The sequence below is a fragment of the Physcomitrium patens genome, chromosome 9 (genome assembly GCF_059467195.1).
Source record: "Physcomitrium patens ecotype Gransden chromosome 9, ASM5946719v1, whole genome shotgun sequence".
NCBI lineage: Eukaryota > Viridiplantae > Streptophyta > Bryopsida > Funariales > Funariaceae > Physcomitrium > Physcomitrium patens.
Genome location: NC_143418.1, coordinates 10,125,846 through 10,149,213, shown reverse-complemented (window position 1 = coordinate 10,149,213; position 23,368 = coordinate 10,125,846). Strand labels below are relative to the sequence as shown.

The 23,368-nt window shown below is 34.5% G+C and overlaps 3 protein-coding genes and 1 long non-coding RNA gene across 11 annotated transcripts; 3 read left to right on the top strand and 1 right to left on the bottom strand.

The window, feature by feature from the left end:
- Positions 1–2,111: 2,111 nt before the first annotated feature.
- Positions 2,112–7,196, top strand: LOC112286373 (putative starch synthase 4, chloroplastic/amyloplastic). Its single transcript, XM_024528220.3, has 14 exons — positions 2,112–2,852; positions 3,285–3,355; positions 3,505–3,668; positions 3,832–3,883; positions 4,206–4,328; positions 4,479–4,739; positions 4,856–5,047; positions 5,175–5,246; positions 5,340–5,555; positions 5,711–5,836; positions 5,993–6,142; positions 6,281–6,342; positions 6,517–6,592; positions 6,718–7,196. Exons 1-14 carry the CDS (start codon positions 2,798–2,800, stop codon positions 6,898–6,900), a joined length of 1,803 nt encoding a protein of 600 aa, XP_024383988.1. The 5' UTR covers positions 2,112–2,797; the 3' UTR covers positions 6,901–7,196.
- A 5,031-nt stretch (positions 7,197–12,227) lies between these two features.
- On the top strand, positions 12,228–14,417 carry LOC112286460 (uncharacterized). 4 transcript variants are annotated; one of them, XR_002971033.2, is made up of 3 exons: positions 12,228–12,905; positions 13,003–13,778; positions 13,946–14,417. XR_002971033.2 is itself a non-coding variant. In XM_024528365.2 (2 exons), exons 1-2 carry the CDS (start codon positions 12,849–12,851, stop codon positions 13,714–13,716), a joined length of 720 nt encoding a protein of 239 aa, XP_024384133.1. In that variant the 5' UTR covers positions 12,228–12,848; the 3' UTR covers positions 13,717–14,417. The 4 variants fall into 4 exon arrangements, 2 of the variants coding, with proteins under 2 accessions (XP_024384133.1, XP_024384132.1); XR_002971032.2 differs by having other exon boundaries at positions 13,003–13,818; XM_024528365.2 differs by having other exon boundaries at positions 12,228–12,854; positions 13,003–14,417.
- A 3,451-nt stretch (positions 14,418–17,868) lies between these two features.
- LOC112286522 (uncharacterized) lies at positions 17,869–21,480 on the bottom strand. 5 transcript variants are annotated; one of them, XM_024528467.3, is made up of 5 exons: positions 20,945–21,476; positions 20,585–20,712; positions 19,604–20,103; positions 18,817–18,876; positions 17,869–18,354 (listed from the first exon to the last, which is right to left on the bottom strand). In XM_024528467.3, exons 1-5 carry the CDS (start codon positions 20,976–20,978, stop codon positions 18,057–18,059), a joined length of 1,020 nt encoding a protein of 339 aa, XP_024384235.1. In that variant the 5' UTR covers positions 20,979–21,476; the 3' UTR covers positions 17,869–18,056. The 5 variants fall into 5 exon arrangements, with proteins under 5 accessions (XP_024384235.1, XP_024384234.1, XP_024384236.1 ...); XM_024528466.3 differs by having other exon boundaries at positions 18,821–18,949; positions 20,945–21,469; XM_024528468.3 differs by having other exon boundaries at positions 18,130–18,354; positions 18,817–18,949; positions 20,945–21,475.
- On the top strand, positions 19,237–20,005 carry LOC149988367 (uncharacterized). The gene is made up of 2 exons (XR_016504749.1): positions 19,237–19,311; positions 19,532–20,005. It is a non-coding gene; the product is annotated as an uncharacterized LOC149988367 (long non-coding RNA).
- Positions 21,481–23,368: the final 1,888 nt, after the last annotated feature.

Sequence of the window (23,368 nt, the reverse complement as noted above, 5' to 3'; positions counted from 1 at the left end):
AGAGATATTATTCAGTGTCCGTTAAAGCCCCTTGCCATTATAGATTTTTATTGTGTACTTTCCATCATGATAAAATATCTGTTTGAAGAAATTGTGGAGATCGTAGGGTGAGAAAAGAAAACTGTGTAATGATCTCAATTGACTGAGAGTATCAACCATTTAAAGTTGATGGGATTGAATAGGTTTGTGTGTGTGTGAATATATATATATATATATATATATAGTTTGCATGCAAAAAGATGAGTTATACTTCACACACCAGCTGTGGATTGGATCCATAGGTAAGTTGTATCAATACACCAATTTTTCTACCTCTCAAGGCTACCCTATAACAAAGAGTATTAGATTGTAAAATGGAAAACTCACCTCCCATCAATCAATGAAATTGGTCCTCCTTGTATGTGTCAAAAAAGAAAGACAGATGTGTTATGAGGAGTGTTATTTGATTTAAAAATTAATATACTTCTTACAAATGAATGTCCAATGGCTTGATTTAGATACTTGTGTCCAAGTATCAAAATTAATCATGAGCATCTGCCTAATAATATGAAACCATGAGTTTATGTAAAGAGGAGACATCAGATTTTCCACTGTTCAATTTCCCAAAGTAACAAAGTATTACCATGAGTTTCAATTTTTTGATTTTATATTCCTGGTGTAATTTATGTTAACTTTGACATTAAATAAATTATATATATATATATATATATATATATATATATATATGTTTTTTTTCTTCTTCTTTTTGCATCAATCATGGCATTTTAATGAACAGTAAGTAGTCAGTTCTTAGAATAACTTTTTATGAAAATACCTCATAAAAAGTCAAGCCACTGATTGACACTGCAAATAAATGTAGTTAAGGTATACAATGCTTTACAACCAATATTATCTTAAATTTTTCACAAGTGCTGGAAATGATTGTTCAAATTATTTTATTCCTTAAGATTCATTTACTATTTTATTTAACATAAGTTTAATTAATATGACAAATTCTTCTGTAAATTACATCCCATGCTTGAAAAATTGACATGACACACGTAAAATTCTAAAGGATCAAAAGAAATAAACTATTATCCTGGTTTTATGATCTTGTTAAAGACTTTACCACAGTCAAATTAGTCCAATCACAAGCCAAGTGCTTTTTCAGTCTATGATATATTCGAAATTTTATACCAATATTAGCTTACAATGGACCATGAACAGAAAGAAATAAAGAAATAAAGAAATTACACACACACACACACACACATATATATATGTATACACATATACATACATACATACATACATATGTATGTATGTATACATATAACTTATTCAAAATTATGTGTGATAGGTTAACATTCTATCTTCTCACAACTGAAGGTGATATGTCCAAGAATACATGGATGAGAATATGCAGCATTTAAAGGGTTGATGTGTGTGTTTGGGCCAAAATATGCCAATTCAAATGCACAAATCGCAAACAGTGCAAATTTTCTTCGATTACAACCAAGAATAGGATCCAGTTCATCTAAACGAACCATTGCAGCAGGTCAGCCTAACAAACTACAACTAACTATACTTTGTTAATTGATCTACAGTTCCACAAGAGCGACTCTTGTATCATCTGAGAACAATGTCAGGTCCCTAGTAGTTGGGTTTAAGAGTTAGCTAACAAACGCATGTTTCTAATGACAAACAAGCTCTCATTGACCCGTAGGGAACAAAACCCACTGGAGGAGTAGGCATGGCGTTGGTGCTCCAGCACAACAGGCAAATGTAAGGCAAGCACACAGGGATGCGACCATTTCAGCTGCAAATTTACAACATGGTCACGTCTGGCACCAACTCCATCGCTCGAATTTCGTCTCATCGCAGAAGCAGCGTCCTGTTGTGCAAGTTCGTTGGTACCTCACTAAATTTAGGAGCTGGGGATGCTGCAAGACAGCCACGTTGCGGTGTCAAGTGGGAGCGTCGCGCTTCAACAGTGCGACCTGTGCTTACAGTGTCCCTATGCGAATATATATATATATATATATATTTTTCTTCGTTGGGATTCTGGAAAAAATTCGGATTTCTGGGGTTGTGTGAGTGACCCTGAGCCTGAGGTCTATATAATGAAGAACTGGACATGAGATCGCCATCTGAGCTGAACTTGCTGTCGTTTGTTTCTCGGTTGAATATTTCCCAGTCTCGTCGCCTTCCTAACATCCTCTCGAAGCTTCCAAGGCTTTCAGACTTTTCATCTGTTGGTTCTGAGCGACCACACTCCTCGCGGGGCTCCCAGTTGCGCAGCCGTTCGACGTTGGATTCATTGCATATCCACTGCGAGATTGATCTTCTCGAACTTTCCGTGCTCACTTCAGATTTACAGTTATTTCACATCTTTGTGCATTCATTCGGCGTCTCTCTGAGTGTTCGGTGAGGTCATAGGTCTTGCAGCAGCTTAGCTCGCGCGGTGAAGGGGATAAGAAAGTCCTGTTTCAGTTGACTTTTGCACTGATACGTAAAACCTTTGAATTCACAACAATATTCCTTGAGAATCGAGGCAGGAATACAGTTGCTTGAGTTGCATAGAGGGACTTGCTTGTGCATTTCGGCCGATTGAAGTGAAACTTCTTTTTTCCATAGCGGAGTTAGTTTCCATTTCTTCGGCCCAACACCTGTAGGTAGATCGTCATTCCATTTCGCCAAAGGTCCGAATTCGACCACTCAGCTCGTGCTATACTATTCTCGGGTGTGAATACCGAGTGATCGAGTGACACTCGTTGCTGTTGCGAAGTGGTTGACCAACAGAAAAGGGATCCGAATCATGTCATTAGACTCCAATCGCTTACGCCACACTCGGTCTGAAGAAGTGCCAGTCAGTGAGTACCACACCACCCTGCATGACACAAAGACGTAATTAATGACTGTTGAATTGATCTCATGTTTCCACCTCCTGGGAATCTGTTAGCCTTAAGTGGGGAAAATTATATGAGTTAAACAGCATTTGCGCTGCAGAGTTAGCATGATTCCCCCACAGGAGGGTCGGGCATTTGTGAATTTTAATTTACCGCAGCGTGCTCTACGAAGAACAGTGTTCACTGTTTAATGTCATGAGTTTGTCGCGATTCATTTAACGGTTTATGTGTAATGCATTGCAAGACACCTTCACAGAAGTGTTTTTTTTTTTTGTTTTTGTTTGTTTGTTTTTGTTTTTGATTTTTTGTTTTTGTTTATTTTTTTTTTATTTTTTTTTGCTCTACGTAGAACACAAAGTGTCTCATTTTGAGTGCATGTTTGACGTCGTTTCGCAGAGGTTGCTTCGGCAAATCGACTCGACGCGGTCCTGCCCCAGAGACAGCAGCGGACAGTCGCAAGCGATCAGGTAGAATACTACTGCAATATTCCTAGCTTGAGACTGCTTCTTGATGGAGTTCCTGTGGTTCTAAATTTGTAGTGAAGTCGTTTAGGGAAGTTTCAGATGAAACAAGCTCAGAGCCGCCGACATGTAATAAAAGATGTTTCTGGTTGCAGCTTGTGTTGGGCAACAATGTTTTGCTCCCTTCCCGCTATAGAGATGGCGTGAGTGCCTCTTTAAGGCGCATTCCGCCTGCGCCACCTTCCGTCCGGGAGAGGCAGGTTGAGAATATCGTTGCATCCTTTCTTGGCTCCCTTGAACGTCCTCTACCCGAAAAACGGTACTGCCATTTCAAACTCCCTTGCTGCCTTTCAAGAGCTATGGTTGATGATCTACTGAGTGGTCATGTACAATTTTAGCGTGTCGTGAGTCATTACAATCTAGGCCACTGCAAGTGCTTGTGTCGAAGGTTTTACTAAAGTTGTTCTGTGGGACGATTGCAGGCCTCTATACCATGTTGTGCATCTCGCCACCGAAATAGCCCCCGTAGCGAAGGTAAGAAAACAGAGGCTAATAAAACCATTTTCTATATATAGTTACATGTAAATAAATAAAGTCCTAGTGAAAGATTTGCGAAACTCTTGCTAGAGGAGAATGGGTAAACTCGCCCATACTGGAAAAATGGATAAACCCAGTGAAATAAATGGGGATGGAACCATCTCCTGTTGGGCTTGTCATATTTTGGGGCGGGGTGTCGCTTCCTCCTGTGGTGCCATATGGTGAAATCCCAGGTTCTTTGCTTACCCCATCTAGTCACGTGTGGATTTAATGCCGCACAACAGTTGTAATCTCATGAGACGATGTTCATGTGTGACAGGTGGGAGGTTTAGCAGATGTGGTGACTGGACTTGGCAAGGCGCTTCAGGAGAAGCACCACCGGGTGGAGATTATTATCCCAAAATACAAGACCCTGGATACGTCTCTTATCAAGAATTTTAAGGTTCGTTATATCATCATGTATTGTCTCTGGCAAATCTTTAGTTGCTGCCGTTTATCGGAGTTGGCGCAATTTCAGGATTTCAGAAGTGTAGTAATCAAAGTTTATGGAAAGTCGGTGTTTGAAGCAGGCTTTTGATTGGGCGTTGTGCAGAAATTGGAGAAGCATTTCTTCTCTTACTTTGACGGAGCGGAGCACGAGAATGTGGTGTGGACGGGTTTTGTGGAAGGTCTGAGGGTGTACTTCATCGACCCACTGCATCCAGCGGGATTCTTCAACCGCGGCAGAATCTACTGTGAGCCGGACGACTTCAAGCGCTTCACATACTTCTCTCGGGCATCTCTCGAGTTTTTGTTGCAATTCGGGAAGCGCCCCCATCTCATCCATTGTCATGACTGGCCAGTGGCCGTAGTGGTATGTAACTGCTGCGTTCATTCGCAACTTTGCGTAAGCATGGTCAAGTTGCAGGTTGCTATCTAAGATGATAATCGGCTCATTATCTTAGACCTTGTGTCTACTTCTCCTTGCAGGCGCCTATGTACAAGTTCATTTATGCTAACGCTGGTCTTAGGGCTAAAATTGCGTTGACTTGCCACAATTTTGAGCCACAAGGTAAGGAGTCGATGGAGGCGCTGATGTCCTGTGGTATTCAGTTCAAAGCCCCTTTACACAAGGATCATTTCCAAGACAACATTTTGGCTGATAAGATCAACGTTCTCAAGGTGAGATAGACCAGTTTCAATGATAGTAAGAAGTTTGCAGCTGGGTTTGAGGGCTCGTATGGAGGAATGACAGTGCGAGATATAGCTGAAAGCATGTTTCTGATGATAAGGTTTACTGTGGGTGCAGAGTGGACTTCTGCATTCGGACTTCATCACAACAGTATCACCTACTCATGCTAGAGAGGTCCTCACCCCGGAGGTGAGCAGTGTTGCGATTTTCGCAGTTGGGTGATACTGGATACACTCAAATCTTCCCTATTATAAGAGAGACTAAACGTGATTTGACATTCAGGGAGGTGAAGGCTTGCACACAACTCTCAGGTCTTTGACCAAGAAATTTTATGGCATCGTCAACGGAATCGACGATAAGGTGTGGGATCCTGCGACTGATTCCCATCTGGAGCATCATTTCACTGCAGACGATTTGAAGGGAAAAGAGTTGCTGAAGAACAAGCTCCGGCTTCGTCTGGGCATGGCAATTCAAGGAATTGATGCGAGGAGGCCTCTTGTGAGCTCACGATGCCTTTGTATTTAGTAAATTTTTGACAGATCCGGGGATTGTATGAGCATATTATTACGTTTGTTGAAAATCACGAAGAGCTATCAGAAATGTAATATCAAAAGGGTTATTTTTGAACTAGCATCCACTCTGCTTCCCTGCAGGTGTGCTGTGTGTCGAGATTAGTACCCCAGAAGGGTGTCTTTCTGCTTCGTTCGGCGATCTTTCACACCCTTAACCGTGGTGGTCAATTTATTTTGCAAGGGACCAGTCAGATTCCTGAGATCAAGGTGTGACAAACCTCACATTTTGTGGATATGTTCTGTTTCAAGATGAATCGCATAGTATTGCCTGTCGCAAAATTGAAAGTGTTCTTTTTCATTGTATCTGGTACATGTGTCAGGGTTATTGCTGATTTATGCAATGGATAATGTTTTGACTTGCAGAAAGAGTTTGACGAGCTCGCTCAGCAGTTTGAGGATCATCCTCACGTCCGACTTATATTGAGATGTGATGAGACACTTACGCACAACATTTTCGCTGCAGCCGACATCTTTGTGATACCATCCATGTTTGAGCCCTGTGGTCTGACTCAGGTTAGTGTGGCACCCACAGACGCGTCGGATCACAAATATTGCTTCTCTCCCGGTCTTCCTGCTTTTAGAAAACTAGTGATCGTCGGATTATTCTTCCGTTATAACATGATTTTCTGATACTCGACGATTTGCATCCAGATGTACTCCATGAGATACGGAACCATTCCTGTTGTTCGAAAGACTGGAGGGCTAGCTGACAGGTTTGATGAGTTGCTTCGCTCTCTCTTTGTTTTTACATATTTGCATTTTTGGTCGTTGTTCACTATGCCATTTATCTCTGAAATCTTGTTTGTGCTGACCGCGGTTCGACCGTAGGTCCTGTATTGACCTTGCTGAAATGCGCCAATCGGCGTGCTTTGTGGCATTTAAAACAGTGTGTTCGACGTGGACCAAAAGTATGTGGCTGAGGAGAAGCGCAACGGTTTTACATTCAATGAACCAACGGAGGAAGTGAGTGATTTGTGTTCCTGTCAAAACCAGTTGGAAATGTTCTTTTGAATGCGTTGAATGTCTCAACTCCACACTCCAACTTGCTCCTTTTCGTGCTAAACACTTTCATCGGTTGCTCGTTGCAGGCGTTGGCGAGTACTTTGGATCGGGCATTTTGGTACTTCAAAGAACAGCCACAGTGGTGGAAAAGCCTTATCCAGAAGGTGATGCGCATAGATTTGAGTTGGGATGCCGCTCCAATCGATCAGTATCTCAAGCTGTATGAGCATACTGTCGAAGATGGGCATCCTCCTGCTTCCATCTCTTGAGATCACATTCGGTCAAGTGCAATTTCGGAGTGTTGGTCTGCATCTACATGCAATTTTTTCTCGTCGTGGCTGACCACGTGTTGAACTTTCGGTTTGGACTGTACGCAGCAGAGCAGAGTAGCTTATTGTTAATCACAGGTGCTAGTCCCTACAGAATATGTTGAAAAATTAGAAAAGAATATCGAAATAAGCGCACTGCTTCTTTGTAAAATAGATCATTTAATATCACAACTATATTATTTGTACAGTACTAACCAATTCTGGTGCATTCTGAAATATACTGTTTATTGTGGCGATCTATTGTGCACAGTCTCTGCATATGATTTGCAATGTTGTGTGATGTGTACAGGACTTGTCCTTTCAATTGCAAGGCCTATTCTTTGCATGAAGTATTTGTGGCTGTTAGAAGCTTCCACGTGACACTTGTGAGCAGAGGTTGTGAGCACTCATGCATTGAAATATGTCCAAATTTATGGATTTTCATGCTACCAATCATGCATTCTTTGTATGCAATGTTATTATTTACTTGTAAATGAGTATTGACATATTGCTCATAAATTCTTTGCATATAATAATCATAGACATAACTATGTAAATAATTTGTAACGTAATTTGATGTACACTCAAAATAATATGCTTATTGTGTGAATTATTACATGTTTGAATTAGTATTATTTTTTATTATTAAAAACATGAATTTTTATTATTAAAAACATGAAGTTTTATTATTAAAAACATGGTGCATATGTAGATCTATTTTGTATTTAGATTTTTTTTTTCAAAATTTATATAATTAGTTATTACATACTAAGTTATTCCTAAATTCTTCTGTTAACTTCTACGTTTTAAAGTAGATTAGATAACCACAATTCTAGTCTTTGTTCTTGAAACAAATTCTACAAGGAGTGGTAAGTTCCTAAGTAATTTAAAAAAATCACAAAGTCCTAAATTTGCCAAATGATGATTACACAAGTTTTAATCTATGCTTTACAAAAAAAATAACTAATATAGCTATTGAACTATGTTACTTATAATATGTATATTATAAGATTTTAATTTTTTTTGATAGTTTTTAGTATTTAAAACCACTAAATTAAAAATAATCATTAATATTTTACTATGTCCAAGATGTCTAATTGCTGGAAAGCCATACTATAATTGATAGACAATAAATCATTTCTAAATTTTTAGATAATGTTAAGATTTTTTAAAATAATATTTGAAAGAGAAATATATTACCAAATCATTTCATAATTTTGTTTAAAAATGGACAAAAGAAATTATTTTGATATTTCTTAATTAATTTTTTTAGAAATGTGTAGTCAATTAAATATTTTAATATCATAGCTCAAAAACATAAGTTCTTTAGTTTCAAAAGAATTTTGTATTAATCATATATATCATTACATTTTTTGGTTCAAAATAATAGTGTCCAAACAAGGCATCTAATAAAAAAACTTATTTAAAAATAAAATATGATACTAAATACAAATTTCAATAATCAGATGTTTAAATTTTTTGATATTAATTTTAAATAATTATTAACATAAGATACTTAAGGATCATGTGATAAGTTAGATTATGATTAGATTATAAGATTTTTTTTAATAATGAAAAAAATTCTTAAAATGATTTTAAAAATATTAATGGTCAATTGTTATAGAAATTAAAACAAGTTTAATTTTTTTTTTTGTGAATTTTAAAATTAAATGTTTAAAGAATAAAATCTATTTTCTTAGGTTCTTTTTAAAAAGCTATACCTAAGTTATATCTAATTTATTTATTTATTTTTATAAAAAAATAACTAAAAATTTGAATAACATAATATAAGATATATTGTACATAAAATAGTTAAAATTTGAAATAATTATATTTTAATTTACGTGTTTTTTTTTTTTTAAGTAAATTTTATCAGTGAAAAAAGAATTTGACAATTCTTTTTAACAAATGTTTGATATTATTTAATAAATACTGAAAATAATTAAATGCATTCAATTTTATTTACAATTATACAATATATGATGGTTTAAACTTTCTTATGTTGATCTTTGAATCATTATTTGATATGGTGTATTTTATTATTTTTTTAAGTGTATAAAATATAATTCTTTTTTCTTGTCATTTAATTTTGAACCTTTGATTTTTTATAGTATGATTGAAAAAGTTCACTTGTATTTTTATGTATTCATGGAAAATATTATTAATATAATATAATATAATATAATCTAAAAGAAAGCTTTATTTTTCAAATTCTAAAGAAAAAGAAGTAAAGTATTAGTAAAATAAAAATATATTTTTAAAAATTTGAAGTATCTATATTGAGCTTAAAATTTAATCTTTTTTATCATATATTTAAATACATATTAAATAATATGCTCTTTAAAGATTTATTTGAGTTTAAATCTTAAATTTATTAAATTTACTAAAAATCCTAAACACCAAAATAAAAAAATAATAATTTTTGATGGTTAATTTTTATGTTTTTAAAATAACATACACGGATTTATAGGGATACATAAATATTTTTTTATTCATAAAGAGAATTGGTGTACTTATAAAAATCTTTGAATATTAAATAAAATTATTTGAGAATACTTTATTGGTTTAATTTTTTAATTTTTTAAAGAATAATAAATTACAAATTAATCTAAATGAAGATTGAGATTATTTCTAAAGATTGATATATAATACTGACAACAATGTTTAAGTAGTATATTTGTATTTATTCATCTTAAATAATTAATTTAAAAAATCCTCATTAATTATAAAATTCTTTATTTTAACTTTGGTAATTTTAGGAAATAAATAAAACCTAAAAACTTAAAAATTATAATAACTTGTAATATAAAAAATATTTATTAGAAGATATAGCAACATTATACCAAAAACTAAAAATTCATGATACTAAATTCTTCTTGAGTTATACTATTGCATTATTGATTTTTTCACATCTACATTACAAATACTTAATCACGTTTTTTACACATACATATTATTAAAAAAATCAAAATTTAATTTTAATTCTTTATAATATATGTTTTTCTTTAATATTATATTAAAAAATAAGTTCTACAAAAACCTTCATCAAATAGAACTTTTCTTTTTCTATTTGTACATCTTACTAATGCATCTTAATTGGCAAATTAGTATTTTAAAAAAAATTAAGTTGTTTGAATATAAAAGTATTAACATTAGAGATTTATTTAATTATCTTAGTATATTTATTAGGATTAAGAAGGTCTTATAATTTACATGATTCTTATTAAGAAAAAACTTCCAATAATTTTTACAAACAACATAAGTGACTAGTCCAAAGCTTATTTGTTTAACTTCTAAAATACTAAATAACTTGTTGTATTGAAAACTTATCTCACACCTAAAATTAAAAAAAAATAGTACTGAATTTTTGTCTTGAACATGCTATTGAATCAAGAATACATTTAATGAGACTTTTACATACAAAATTTCCTAGCTTCTATGTGGGCACTACAATCACTTCTTTTTCTTATAAGAATTATCTTAAATCAAGAAAGATACTTAAATCTATGTACATTTGTTTCAAATCCTATTTGTTGCTAATACTGGTCCACTTCAACTTAATTAATTGATTTGATATGAATAAGTTGAATATTTTAGTTAGAATTTGTAGTTTCAAATCCTATTTGTTGCTAATACTGGTCCACTTCAACTTAACTAATTGATTTGATATGAATAAGTTGAATATTTTAGTTAGAATTTGTAGTGTCAATAATTCAAACAATTATTCAACCATCTTCATGCTTAATATGGATTAAAATTAATAGCAAACATCATTTGACAAACCTAAGACTTCATCAATTTATGAAGCAACTTAAAATTTAATTGTTTCTTATAAAATTCATATCTAAAAATAACAATAATATTTTGTGCACCTCATGTAGTTAAGTAGAAGTAAATAAAAGCATGTAGAAATAGATTAAGTTGTGGATGATATCTTCCTAATGAAATACAACTCCCAATATTGTTTCAACCTAAATAGATTTATTTCTCATAACTTTGGTTTGTGTAGGTGTCAACTAATTTAAAATGTATGTAACTAGCTAAACCTGAGCCATTGACCTCCTAATCTTTTAAATTTATGCTGCTCAGCAACTTTCTTCATATTCAAGACTTTTGCAGCAACAAGAGCAACTGCTTTGAGCTTCCTTAGACGGACTCAAAATTCCTCTGTGAAACTATAATAAAGTAGCCATAGTTGTTGCTATATTGATTCTAATCTAGGCAAATTCTTGAGAATGATATTCTTATTAGCTTTGTAAATGTTTGTGGTCAATGATCTTATAGAGTAATGAAAATCTTTAGATCTTATTTGAAAACTTGAATCTAAGCCACTAGAGTCTTAATTCACAATGCAAAAGTTCTCACACAAATAACACTCCATAAAGAATTAGCAAAAATCTAAACAATATTTCTGTCACCAAATAGATTTTCTATACTCATAATCAAAGCGCAACATACTTTCTTGCTAAGAAGACCATAATGCTTTTAAAATTTTAGCTTCTCTTACTTTGGATTCAAATAATTTCTCTCTATGATTAAATGTCATGAAGTTCAGGTTTGCAATGAACATTGTTACCCTGCAAAGGCAGTTTTTTGTAAAGATTAGCCAAAGAATCATTGAATACATGACTAAACAAAAGTATCATATTTACTAAGCTCAATATGAACTTCACAAAAGAATATGTGCTCTAAAATACCTATCCAAACATGTTATTGTTCATTCTCTAGTAACAAATTAAATTTATAATACTCATAAGCAAATATCAAATCTCAAATCATCACATTCTTTTATTAGAAAAAATAAAGACTTTGAGGATTTCCACCTATTAGCTTTTACATTTGGTAATATCAAAAGAAAAGAGCTTGGTACTTTTAGAGCAGCCCATAAAAACAAAAGCAGACTTATAACGGCATCATTGACCACCTGAAAAGTAGTGCAATAAAAGATGCTAATCAAATCACACCCCATTACTAAGAAGAATGGCAAAAACTAAAACCTATACATGCAACTAAATACTTTTAAGAAAGATAAACAATTTTAAAACTCCTCTCACGTGTATCAGCATAGCAGATACATGAAATATTCTCTTCTGATCTTCAAAGCACTCCTATCTACAGAAATAAAAACATTTTTTCTAGATCTATTGGCACAAATTTTGTATCTACACAAACAAAAACAATCCCATAGCCTACAAATTGGGAATGCATGCTACATCAACGTGCTAGATGGGAGGGATTTCTATACCTTTGTAAACACTTAGAGAAGAAAGGGGAGATCGTTAGGGCCCTAAAAACTCCAATTTTGCTTCACTTTTGATCAAATTTTTTAATGAAAACAATGAGGCATGCAGCACATCTGACAGAGTTTTGTCTCCTCTCACTTATCTGATGTATTTCTCCCTTCCCAAGCTATTTTATATGACAGATAGTGAAGGATTTAAGAATAGCCTCCAATTCTACATGCTAATGTACTGATGGTGTGGACATGATCAAGCAGTTGAGTTCCAACATTTGCAGATTACAATCATGTATTGGAAACACATGAAGGATACTGCCATAGCTGACTTAATCTGCCAAACTTGCAAGAAATTTGCAGGATTTGCCGAAATAATGAGCTTCCCAAAGTGATTACACTTAAATTAGCTGGTCTTTCATGTAGCCAAAGTAACCACAAAAACCATCATCAGGCTGTCGACAGATAAACGATGCCGACTAAACCAAGCACATTTCATTCCTCCAGTCCGGGAACAGTAAACTTTGACTTTAGCTGCTTAGATTCCAGCTGTCACCCGTGATGCTTCTCCTTGCGTTCGCAACAACAGTCTGCACCGACTGTATCCCACCAGCCGACTTTGCACCGTGCCAATGGTGGTTTTCTCGTGCAAAGTCGGTTCACAATTTTAGATTACATGATTGTGAGTCGAGTACAAATTGAAGATTACTGTGCCTCTGAATTGCTCTCCATGGTGAATAGCTTACAATATTAGTCCTGCGCTACGATGATTTTGCAACCATTTTTTGCACATACTCTCTAGAGTTCTGACCATTCTTTGCACTATGCAGTCTCCGGGGGCAGTTGCAACAACGCAGACTTGCGCAGGGGACAGAACTTACACGATTAGGGTCGATATCCGGCCGCCGCTCCGAATACGATGCTGCGACTGCTTCAAAAGGTTTGCCAGAAGGGGATGCTCAATCTTGTTTTTGGTGCTGTTGGTTTCATTCTGTACCTACTTGTACGGGTGGATACCATCTATAATAGGTAGCTGCCACAGACCGCCTGGTATTTTGCTCCAGACTGTGAGCATTCGTGACATGGCCGTCTACCAGAACACCACCGCGGCTGCCCCCGACTCGCCGTGGCTGGTGAGCAGCGACTTCAACCTCTCGCTCTCGACACGGAGCCCGAACACGGTGGCAAAGTGCTTCACCACGTTTCGAGAAATGGTTGTGGCCGTGAGGTACAGGGGCGATCTGATTCTGAGACAAGAGGTGAATCTGCGGTTCTCCTTGAGGCCGAGGGAGAACAGGGAACTGACGGTGGCGGTGAAGGGCGAGCAAGCCTCGCTGCGGCAACAGCTGGGGCCGGTGTTGGAGGCAGAGCTGCGGAGCGACGCAGGCCAAATCGTCGTGGAGTTTTACTTCGACACCCGGTACTTGATCGCGGACAGGAGGTCCAAGTGGAAGCGCTTCGGGTGCCAGGTGGTGGCTACGACGCCGCAGAAGGGCTCGGGGGCAGGCAGATTGCTGAGTCAAAGATGCAAGACAATTGATTAAGCCCCCTCCACTTGGGAATGCCAGAGGTGACATACGCTGTGAAGATGGCGAAGGCACCCGTGGTATGTGTCTGAGGAGATGCGAAGTGAACCAACTGAGGAAGTGAGCGATTTGTGTTCCTGTCAAAGCCAGTTGGAAACGTTCTTTTGGGTTCGTTGGATGTCACTCAACTTCACACGCCAACTTGCACCTTTCCTTGCTGAACACGTCCAACGGTTGCTCGTTGCAGGCATTGGCGAGTACGTTGGATTGGGCATTTTGGTATTTCAAAGGACAGCCACTATAGGGGGGAAGCTTTGTGCAGAAGTGATGCGCATAGATATGAGTTGGGCGCCGATCCAATCGGTCGGTATCTCAAGCTGTATGAGCACACTGTCGAAGATGGGAATTCTCCTGCTCCCATCTCTTTAGCTCAAATTCGGTCAAGTGCAATTTCGGAGTGCCGGCCTGCATCGGCATGCATTTGCTTCTCGTCGTGGCTGACCACGTGTTGCACTTCCGGCTTGTGGACTAGACGCAGCGGAGCATGGAAGCTACAGGAGTTGAAAAATAACAAAAGAGTTCCGAAATAGGTGCACTGCTTCTCTGTGATACAGATCAGGCCGTAGCATAACCATATTATTTGTACAGTAATAACCAATGATGGTGTATTCTGAGATATATTATTTATTGGTGGACATCTATTGTGCACAGTTTTGCAACGTTGTGTGGTTTGTGCAGAAGTACAAGTCCTTTCAGTTGCAAGGCCTGTTCTTTGTATGTCTTAGATGTAGTTCTCAGATGCTTTCTTATGACGCTTTGTGTGCAGGGGTTGTGAGTATCCATGGATTGAAATATGTCCAAAATGGTGGATTTTCACACTACCAATCATGCTTACTTTGCACAGAATATCATCACATGTGCAAGAGTATGGTCATAGTGCACATGATGTGTTTGAATATGACAATCATATGCACAATTACATATATCATATGCACAATTACATATGTCATTTGCAAGTAATTTAATGCTACAATTATGTACAGCATTTGCAAGTAATTTAATGCAAGCACAAAGTTACTACTTTCTAGACTTTCATTATTTCTGAAATTTGACTTGTATTTTTATAATAAAGACATTGATATATTTTTGGATGCATAGAGATGGAGTTGAGGTAGTAGATCTTGTTAGAGTTACTCAAATAAAAGGAGTATAAATATCACAATAAATAGTTTAATGCAAGTTGTCCATGCAATCAAGTCAAAGAGATAGAGGCATCTATATTATCAACCTCAAGCTACTTACCAAGGCACAATTCTAGGATCCAACAATGAATCAGTAAGAGCTTGCTTTGGTTAATTGTATGATTAAAATGGTGGGCAATTTTGTAAACCAAATGATAAGAATGTAAGAAATTTTGAAGTAGTTATTAGGAAAAGCAATGAAAATTCTCTCTTTAATTTCTTGTTTTACTAATACCAAATATTATTGTTAGAAGAAGATAGCCTCAATACAAAAGAAAATTAATATATGAAAAAACAAAAGAGGATAGTATTGGACATAATGAAAAAAGAAAGAAATACAAGATTCCTCTCTATCTTTGAAGAAAGATCTGACAATACTTACAATGGTACTAACATAAAAGAATTGACTTAACAGCATACTAAAGATGAAGCCAAAGACTTCCAGCTTTAAAGATTATAAGACCACAAAGTACGATTGTCAACAACACATCATCCAAGCTTTGTAGAATTAGTGTGGAAGTCAAAGAAGGCTAGATGACAAAAACATTCAACATGTGCAAAATAGTAGATAAGGAGTAATTTAGAGAATAATTCAATTATTTTATTTAAAAATTAATATAATTAATATTTATATTAATGATGGTATTAAGTTAAGAATTTATAGTCTTTAATGATTTCTACTACCAACAACATAGAGTTTTGTAATTTATGCAAAAGATAAATAATATTAATACTAATATTCTTGACTTATATAGTGTGAGTTTTGTAGATACATAGTATAGTACTTACGGAAAACCAATAATGTGAATCTTTCTTTCTTCATTAATTGACCTCACATTTTTTAGTCACACTTGACAGAGTACAAAGTGACTTATGTATCTTTGAGGGATGAAGGAAGTAATTGTATACTCACCTTATCAAAGCAATAATAAGACAAGTACTAAGGCAAAACATACATCATCTTAAAAGGTATTAGCAGTTGGCAGTTAGGTTGTAGTGAATAATAATGTTTTTTTTGTAGGAAATAAAGCACTTAGTGCTCCCCATCTATCACTAAGTTCAACACCATATCTGCAAGTAGCAATGTTATGTTGTAACATAACTATTAGATGTAAGGAAAAAAAATTGGATTATATTATAAAAAAATAAAATAAAAATAGGAATAAAATATAATTAAAAGCTAGGAAGGTAGAAAAAATATTTAGTACTAACGTTGCTTTTGAAATTTGATTTAAAGTGATTTGGATTGATATTGACCTTGCAAGGGTTTTGCAAACTTAGAGTTATTTTTTGTAATTTGGAATTTTGAGAAATAAAAAAGAGATACATATTTGAGAATTTTGTAAGAATTGTACAAGATTGATAAGTAAAAATTAGAAAAGTTTCAAATCTACTTATTATAAATATATTTTGTAAATTTAAATTTATTCTAACAATTAAATAAAAGGTTATTAAAAATCAATTGGAATAGAATCTCAAATTTTGGATTTCAAGGATCCATGACTGTTTTTTTAATCTTGAGCAATCTGCCAAATAGATTGAATTTTTTTTTTTTATACATTAGATAATAAACTTAGTTTTTAGCATTTTTGCCAATTTTAAAGACAAGTAAACAATTCAATAAAGGAGGTATTGTTGCTGGTAGATTGACATCAAGGGTGGAGAAAGATGATGATTGACATTTGATCAAGTTGGGAGATTTTTATTCTCATTGGTATTTTTTTTTTTTTTTTTTTTTTTTTTTTAAATTTGTGTACTTGTTATTGACTTATAAATTAAAATGTGAGTAAAATTTTAAGCAAGATCAATAGTTTGATTAATTATTATTGAGGTTTAAAAATTGCTATAGAGATTGGTTAGGATTGGATATGATTAGTTAAGATTTAATTTGGATTTTGTAGAATTTCTTTAGGATTTCAATGAAGTTTTTAAAAATATTAATTAAGATTTTATTGGAAAATTTTAGAATATATTTAAGATTTGATTAGGATATTTTTAGGATTTATAATTTTAGAAATAACTTAGAGATTTTCTAGGAATTTTTAAAATAATTTCTTTATTATTTTTATAATTTCTTTAAGATTTGATTAGAATTATAATAATTTAATTAGGATTTTTTAAAGATTTTATTAGAATTTTTAGATTCTTTGTTTGTTGCAAAATAAAATTATACATATATATATATATATATATAATAATAATAATAATAATAATAAATGCTAAGAATAAATAGTAATATTACTAAAAGATAATAATAAAGAATTGTCTCAAAAAAAAGTATATTTTTAAAAATATGATATAAAGTTTAGGTATGATGATTTTTTAAAATAAATAAAAACCATATTTTGATATCATTCTTGAACATAAATAGATAATAATATAAAAAATACATTTTTTACTTAAAAAATTTAAAATAATATATTCAATTACCTGTAGAAGAATGTCATAAGTATATAATAAAATATTTTTATTAAAATTTTATTAATAATATGAAATAGAAAATTTAATATTATGTAAAAAATAATCAATTATAAAATATAAAACAATCTTATTAAATAAAAAATATAAATATTTATTTAAAATATTACTTAAAAAATAAAAACATAAAAATATTTATTCCACAATTATTCTTAAGTAATGAAAGATGCAATACTCCCTAATTTGTTTTGTGATAATATCAAGTTTAAGCATAAATTGAGCTATTTTATATCTTTACTTCTTTTTATTTACAATCACAATAGATTCTTTTATTTATTAACTTTATCTACCTATTAATATTTTGAATAATTTTTTAAACTAACTTCTCATTTTATATACAAAAAAATTAAAAAATTTGATATTTTGTATATAATATGATGTCTATTTTACTTTGGTAAAATCATATTTTTAATTACCTACTATAATATAAATAATTATTATTATAGTAAAATTAGTCCAAATTATTTTGATTTAATTTCAAAGAATATCAAAAATATTTACATTCCAACTTATACATAAAAGTTTAACTTGATTTAATTGTATATTCAAAATTGTTGTAGACTTTGTCTAAAAAAACTCTATTATTATATGTTTGGTAGGAAAAGAATAAAATATTATAATTTATTATATTCTATAAAATTAATCAACATGTTGATAACCAGGAAGCAAAGAAGTAAAAAAACCCACAATAAGCATTTGTAGCTCTTTAAGTAATCCCCACCAATTGCCATCTTCTAGATTTTGTTGCCTATTGACATCTTCATGTTGCATACTTGGATCATGGCCGTCAATGACACCATCACCAACACCATGTGCAAGCAATTGGACATTATGGCCACCATCAATGTTGTTAATCAATGGTTGTGGAGGCATCATAGCCTTGTGTGCATATTGTGAGAACCAATGCAATAGTGGTGCTAATACACCAGTTTGATGCCTGAATATCATACAACATTATTAAGCATTTAAACTTCTTTCTTTTCATGTTTTAGACAACCTTTTAAATCTAATTAATACAAAATTTTATTATTATTTATTAATAAATGTATGTATATTTAATTAGACTAGAGTAAAAAAATCTGATGTTTGGCATATAAATATTAATAAGGTGCAACATATCTATGAATAAATAATTTACATGGGAAAAATAAAAATAAAAAAATAAAACATTTCCAACAAGTTTTAAATTTGGTATTTATGAATTAAATCTGATATATAAATATACTATGAATTACATTTTTAACATCCAATGGTTAAATATGCAATTCTAAGCATTTCATTTTTGCATACTATTTAAAATTTTAAAAACCACAGCCATTTGCTTAAAAGAATATATATATATATATATATATATGATGGAAAGAACTCATTTCTTCAAAGAATGATTGTCAGGTGATACTTGCATGTAGGCAATGGCAGCCAAGAGGAGGAGAACAACAAGGCGATTCTTAGATCCATCCTGGTTGAAAACAAACACCACAACAGCCAGCTTCAGCAGCAGCAACAAGTCCAGCTGAAACCCTACTTGGAACCTGGCGCAGTCACACACCAATCTCATGAAATGAACCTCCACACTTTCTATTGTTATTGCAAATTTTTTTGAGAGTTTAAAACTAAAATCATCATCAGAGTCGGTTCTAAAAGCAGAAATCCATTTTAATTTTGCATGATTCTTGACTGGAGTGTGCGCAAGATTAGCTCAGTAGACATTGTAATGTTTTCAAGCATCTGCACATGCTTTAGTTTAGTATATCAACGCCATATGGCCGCTGTCATTTGATTTCCACAAATTTGTATGATAGGAAATACCGAAGTGGAACTTGGAGGAGGGGGTATGCTCATAAGCAAAATGTGAATTGCGCCAAGCAGAAAGGATGTGCAAAAGCAAAGTTTGGTGAGATCTTAATTCCATTTCCCACAGCGCTCTGTCAATGCAACTCTACGTTTCCTTTGTGCATTAACCGTTTTCGTCCTCTGAAGTATTTATCAACTCTTTGGTAAAACAATGAAGTCTCGAAATCCATTCTGAATACAAAACTACCGCGAAAACTCGGAAAAGGGCATCAAGCTTTGTCATAATTCTTAATGTATATGTTGAACTTATTTTCAAACAGAGAGAATAACAGGGTCAAAAAGTGCGGATTATGCTTTGCGAGTACAAAACAGGTAAAATTGAATGAGCTCACCTGCGATTTCCTTGGCGATGAGGCTCCTCAGGATTCTGTGCACCTGCTCCAGCTCCACCCCGTTGAGGCACCTGTGGACGTTGGGCATCTTCCGCTTCTCGTTCTGTCACTCGATTCAGAGTTCCGTGCGTAAGATCCCCAGAAACCCCTGTTGGTGGTGCAAGGGTCTCCATGGCTATGGATACACCGATGGGCATTGGCAAGAGAACAGGGGACACACTGGACGAGCCTGGCACGCTACTGTATCCAAACACAGGGATGAGTGGAATGGCGACAAGACCATTGTGAATTAGGCCCATGTTCTGTTGCTCTGGAAGATCTGCCTGGGGAAGGGGTACTTGGAAAACGAGAAGCATTTGATTCATTTGCTGGAATCCTGGGATCATAAATTGTGAATTACAAGGCTTAAAATGGCCGCTTAAGTCAGCTATGCCACCCTCACTCCCAAGCAATGCGATAGGAATTGGTGTTTGAAAACAGCTCCATGCCATACAATCAACCTACAGTTCATTGTGTACAGCATGTGATAAAGCAAACGTCCAGACAAAAATGAACAATTTCCAAGCTATCCCATATATGTTGCGATTTCAGAAGGAAGAGATTCCGTGTCTATCATTAAAGTATATCAGCGGGAGACAGATAGTTCATGGACACATGTACCAACACTTCACTCTTCGTGTCAGACAATTATTATCAATAGAAACTCAAGGTTATTAAAATTCTGAGTTTCTTAAATTCAAATGCTAAATTTTTCACAGTGCAGGTATACTTCAGCCATTTTAAGAGAACACTTACCCACTACCCTGTTCTTTCATGAGGAAAGTCATAAGCAACTTGAATAATGAGGGACAAACTGGGTTTGACATGATCAGGTATTGTTTGGCGCTGTCTTAACGTAAAGTCCATAAAAGGATATAAACAATTTGACCCAATTCTGATTGCGATCCCAAAAACTAATCGTCTTCACCAGCAAAATCTTACCGCAGAAGAGTGAGAGGACTGCTCGCCTGCACCTCTTTCATCCCTGATCACATTAGCTTCATCGAGGGTTTGCTTCGCACTTGCTGCACCATTCGAGATTCCTTTCTGTGACTCCACCAAGGTTTCACCTGTCAGCATCTCATGGTTCCGATCAGAATCACTTAACACGCTGAGGGATGACGTTTAAATTGCAAGAGTTGTGGCTTGCGATATCTTTCATTGTGGAATCTGATAACTCAGTGTGCAGCACCTCGGTGACCATGACACAACTAATAAGACGAACTAATCAGTTTCGTTGACAAGGGAATCGGGACTTGAGAGGCTAATCCTGTATAAATAAAGCGTGCATACACGAAGCACCTGAATGCCCTGGTGGCTGTGTTTCATCACTCATGTTCAGCGATTGTACTAGCCTCAGTCCTTTCTGACCTTTTCGCTCGTAATAACATCCAGCTGCACAATCGAACTACCAGAAATGAACTTTCACCCACAAAACTCAAATGGGACTGAAGTTACTTATCTGAAGAGTGAAGTTCGGGGCTTTCACGATGTTTGGTCTGCCACAAAGTCATGAAATGCATTCTATGCATCTTAGGGTTATTTCCATTTTTTTTCCATTTTTATCAACGAAGCAGTGAAACCGTTTCGCAATCACAAGCTGCGTAATCTGAATAGTGACTAAGGGTAAATCCACTGTAGATACCAACGAACAGTAGTGAACCAGTTGAATCAAATAGCCCTTCTGCAGTCAATTCTGCATGAATCACCTAATCCACCCTCTTCAGCCATGAAACTGTCGAGATAACTCCCACGATGAAAACACACAAAATCACCTTTGGTTTCCAGCACTCACGTATACTAACTAAACTCAATGCAACATCCTTCCAAACTATTCTCTGCATCCAAAGAAATCCTCCCACCTTCTGTCTTCGATGAGTTGGGTGCCAAAAAATCGAGCTTTTCTCTTGAAGATTCGAGCTCTTTTACAATCGCTGCATGTCAAGCTGCTCAACTGCATGTCATGCACACACTGGGGTGTGGCAGAGAAGACCGTTTGTAACATGATCTCTCTCTCACTGTATTGTAGGCTGAACCGCATGGTCACGTTTTAAGTGTCTGGTTGTTGTGTGTGCTTGATACAAGCCTAACCAAGAATAGCAAAGTGTTGAACGTTGAGGAAGAAGGCATTTTCCTATTATTAATACTGCATTGGAAAAACGTCCATATGATTTCAAAAGTTTCAATTTATAGTTAGGTAGAACTTTTTACAAATTTTTTGCAGTTTTTTATTTTTTATTCTTTAATCTTGGATAGTGAATAGTTATATATATATATATATATATATATATATTTCTTGATTTTTTATCTATTTTTTCTTAAGTATAATATATTCAATTATATGTATTATATATATAGAGAGAGAATTGCTAAAGTGACCTATCCATTTATTAAATAGACCTACCCTATTGTAACTATCATTAAATGTATTATCTCTAGAATCCATTATTACAATCATGATCTTTATTCCAACCTCTCTTGTTTCTAGTTCCATTTCCTTAATAAGTTATTTATACCCAACCTTGTTCTTAATTCCTAACCCCCTTAGAGCTACAAAGGTGAGTTGTTGAAGGATTTTGAAGCTGAGTCACATATATGCGAGTGCCATGTTGAGAGTCTAATTTAGGTTGCCCCTCCATTGTCTTCTAACCACAATTGGGAGATTGCTCTGTTGGAGATTGAATTTGATACTAGCAATCTCATTGGCAAAGGCTCATTAAGAGAGATTTGAAAGGCGCTTTGATGCAGTACACATGTTGTTTTGAAGCCAATCAAACCTTCTTTGTTAAATGACAAAATGGTCATTAAGGACTTCCAATACAAGGTACAATTGCTCATAAAGGTTTGGTATTCAAACATTGTGTATTTACTTAGGGTTGTCACCCATTAAAGACCTCTCATGTTAGTTACTAAGTTTTAGGTAAGGAGCAATTTGCATCAATTGCTCAAAAGCAATTCTAATTTGGCTCCTGATTGTATTATGAAGTAAGCCCTTGACATAGCTTGCACCATGTCTTACCTTCACAATTAGAGCAAGTCCATTATCTACTGCAACCTCAAACTACATTGTAGTACACAACGAATATGAGTTGAAGGTTGATGACTTCAGATTGAACAATTTGATTGACATAAAGTTTATGCATGATGTAGACAAGATGATAGGAAAGATTAGGAGTTATAGATACATGGCATTAGAAGTCTTCGAACTTCAATCCTATGACAAATTAGTCGACGTGTTTTCCTTTGAAATGATAGTATATAAGATGTTTGAAGGTGTTGTAAGTTTAAAGATAAGAATGCATACAAAGTTACCTCACTAGTTGCTAGAGACAATAAGCAGCTAGAGATGAGAGCCACAATGTATCTTCTATAGATGAAGGCATTGATTAAGGATTTATCATGGACACAGAAATACAGGCTCGAGATCTAACAAGAAGTTCAAGAAGAACTAGCAAGAACTAGATTAATGAAATGAATAGAAGAACAATACCAGAGAGGTGAGCTAGAGCTCCAAGAGTTGTGTTGTCGAGACTGAAGAACTCTTCAACCTCGATTCCAATATATACTCATATTTAGGAAGCTTTTCAAGTAACTTCTACCAACTAGGAAGCTTCTAGAAGGTTCCAGAGACTTGCTTCTAGAAGGTTCTAGAAACTTGTCTCTAGAAGGTTCTAAGGACTATGTCCCTAACATCTTCTATCAACTAAGAAGCTTCTAGAAGGTTCC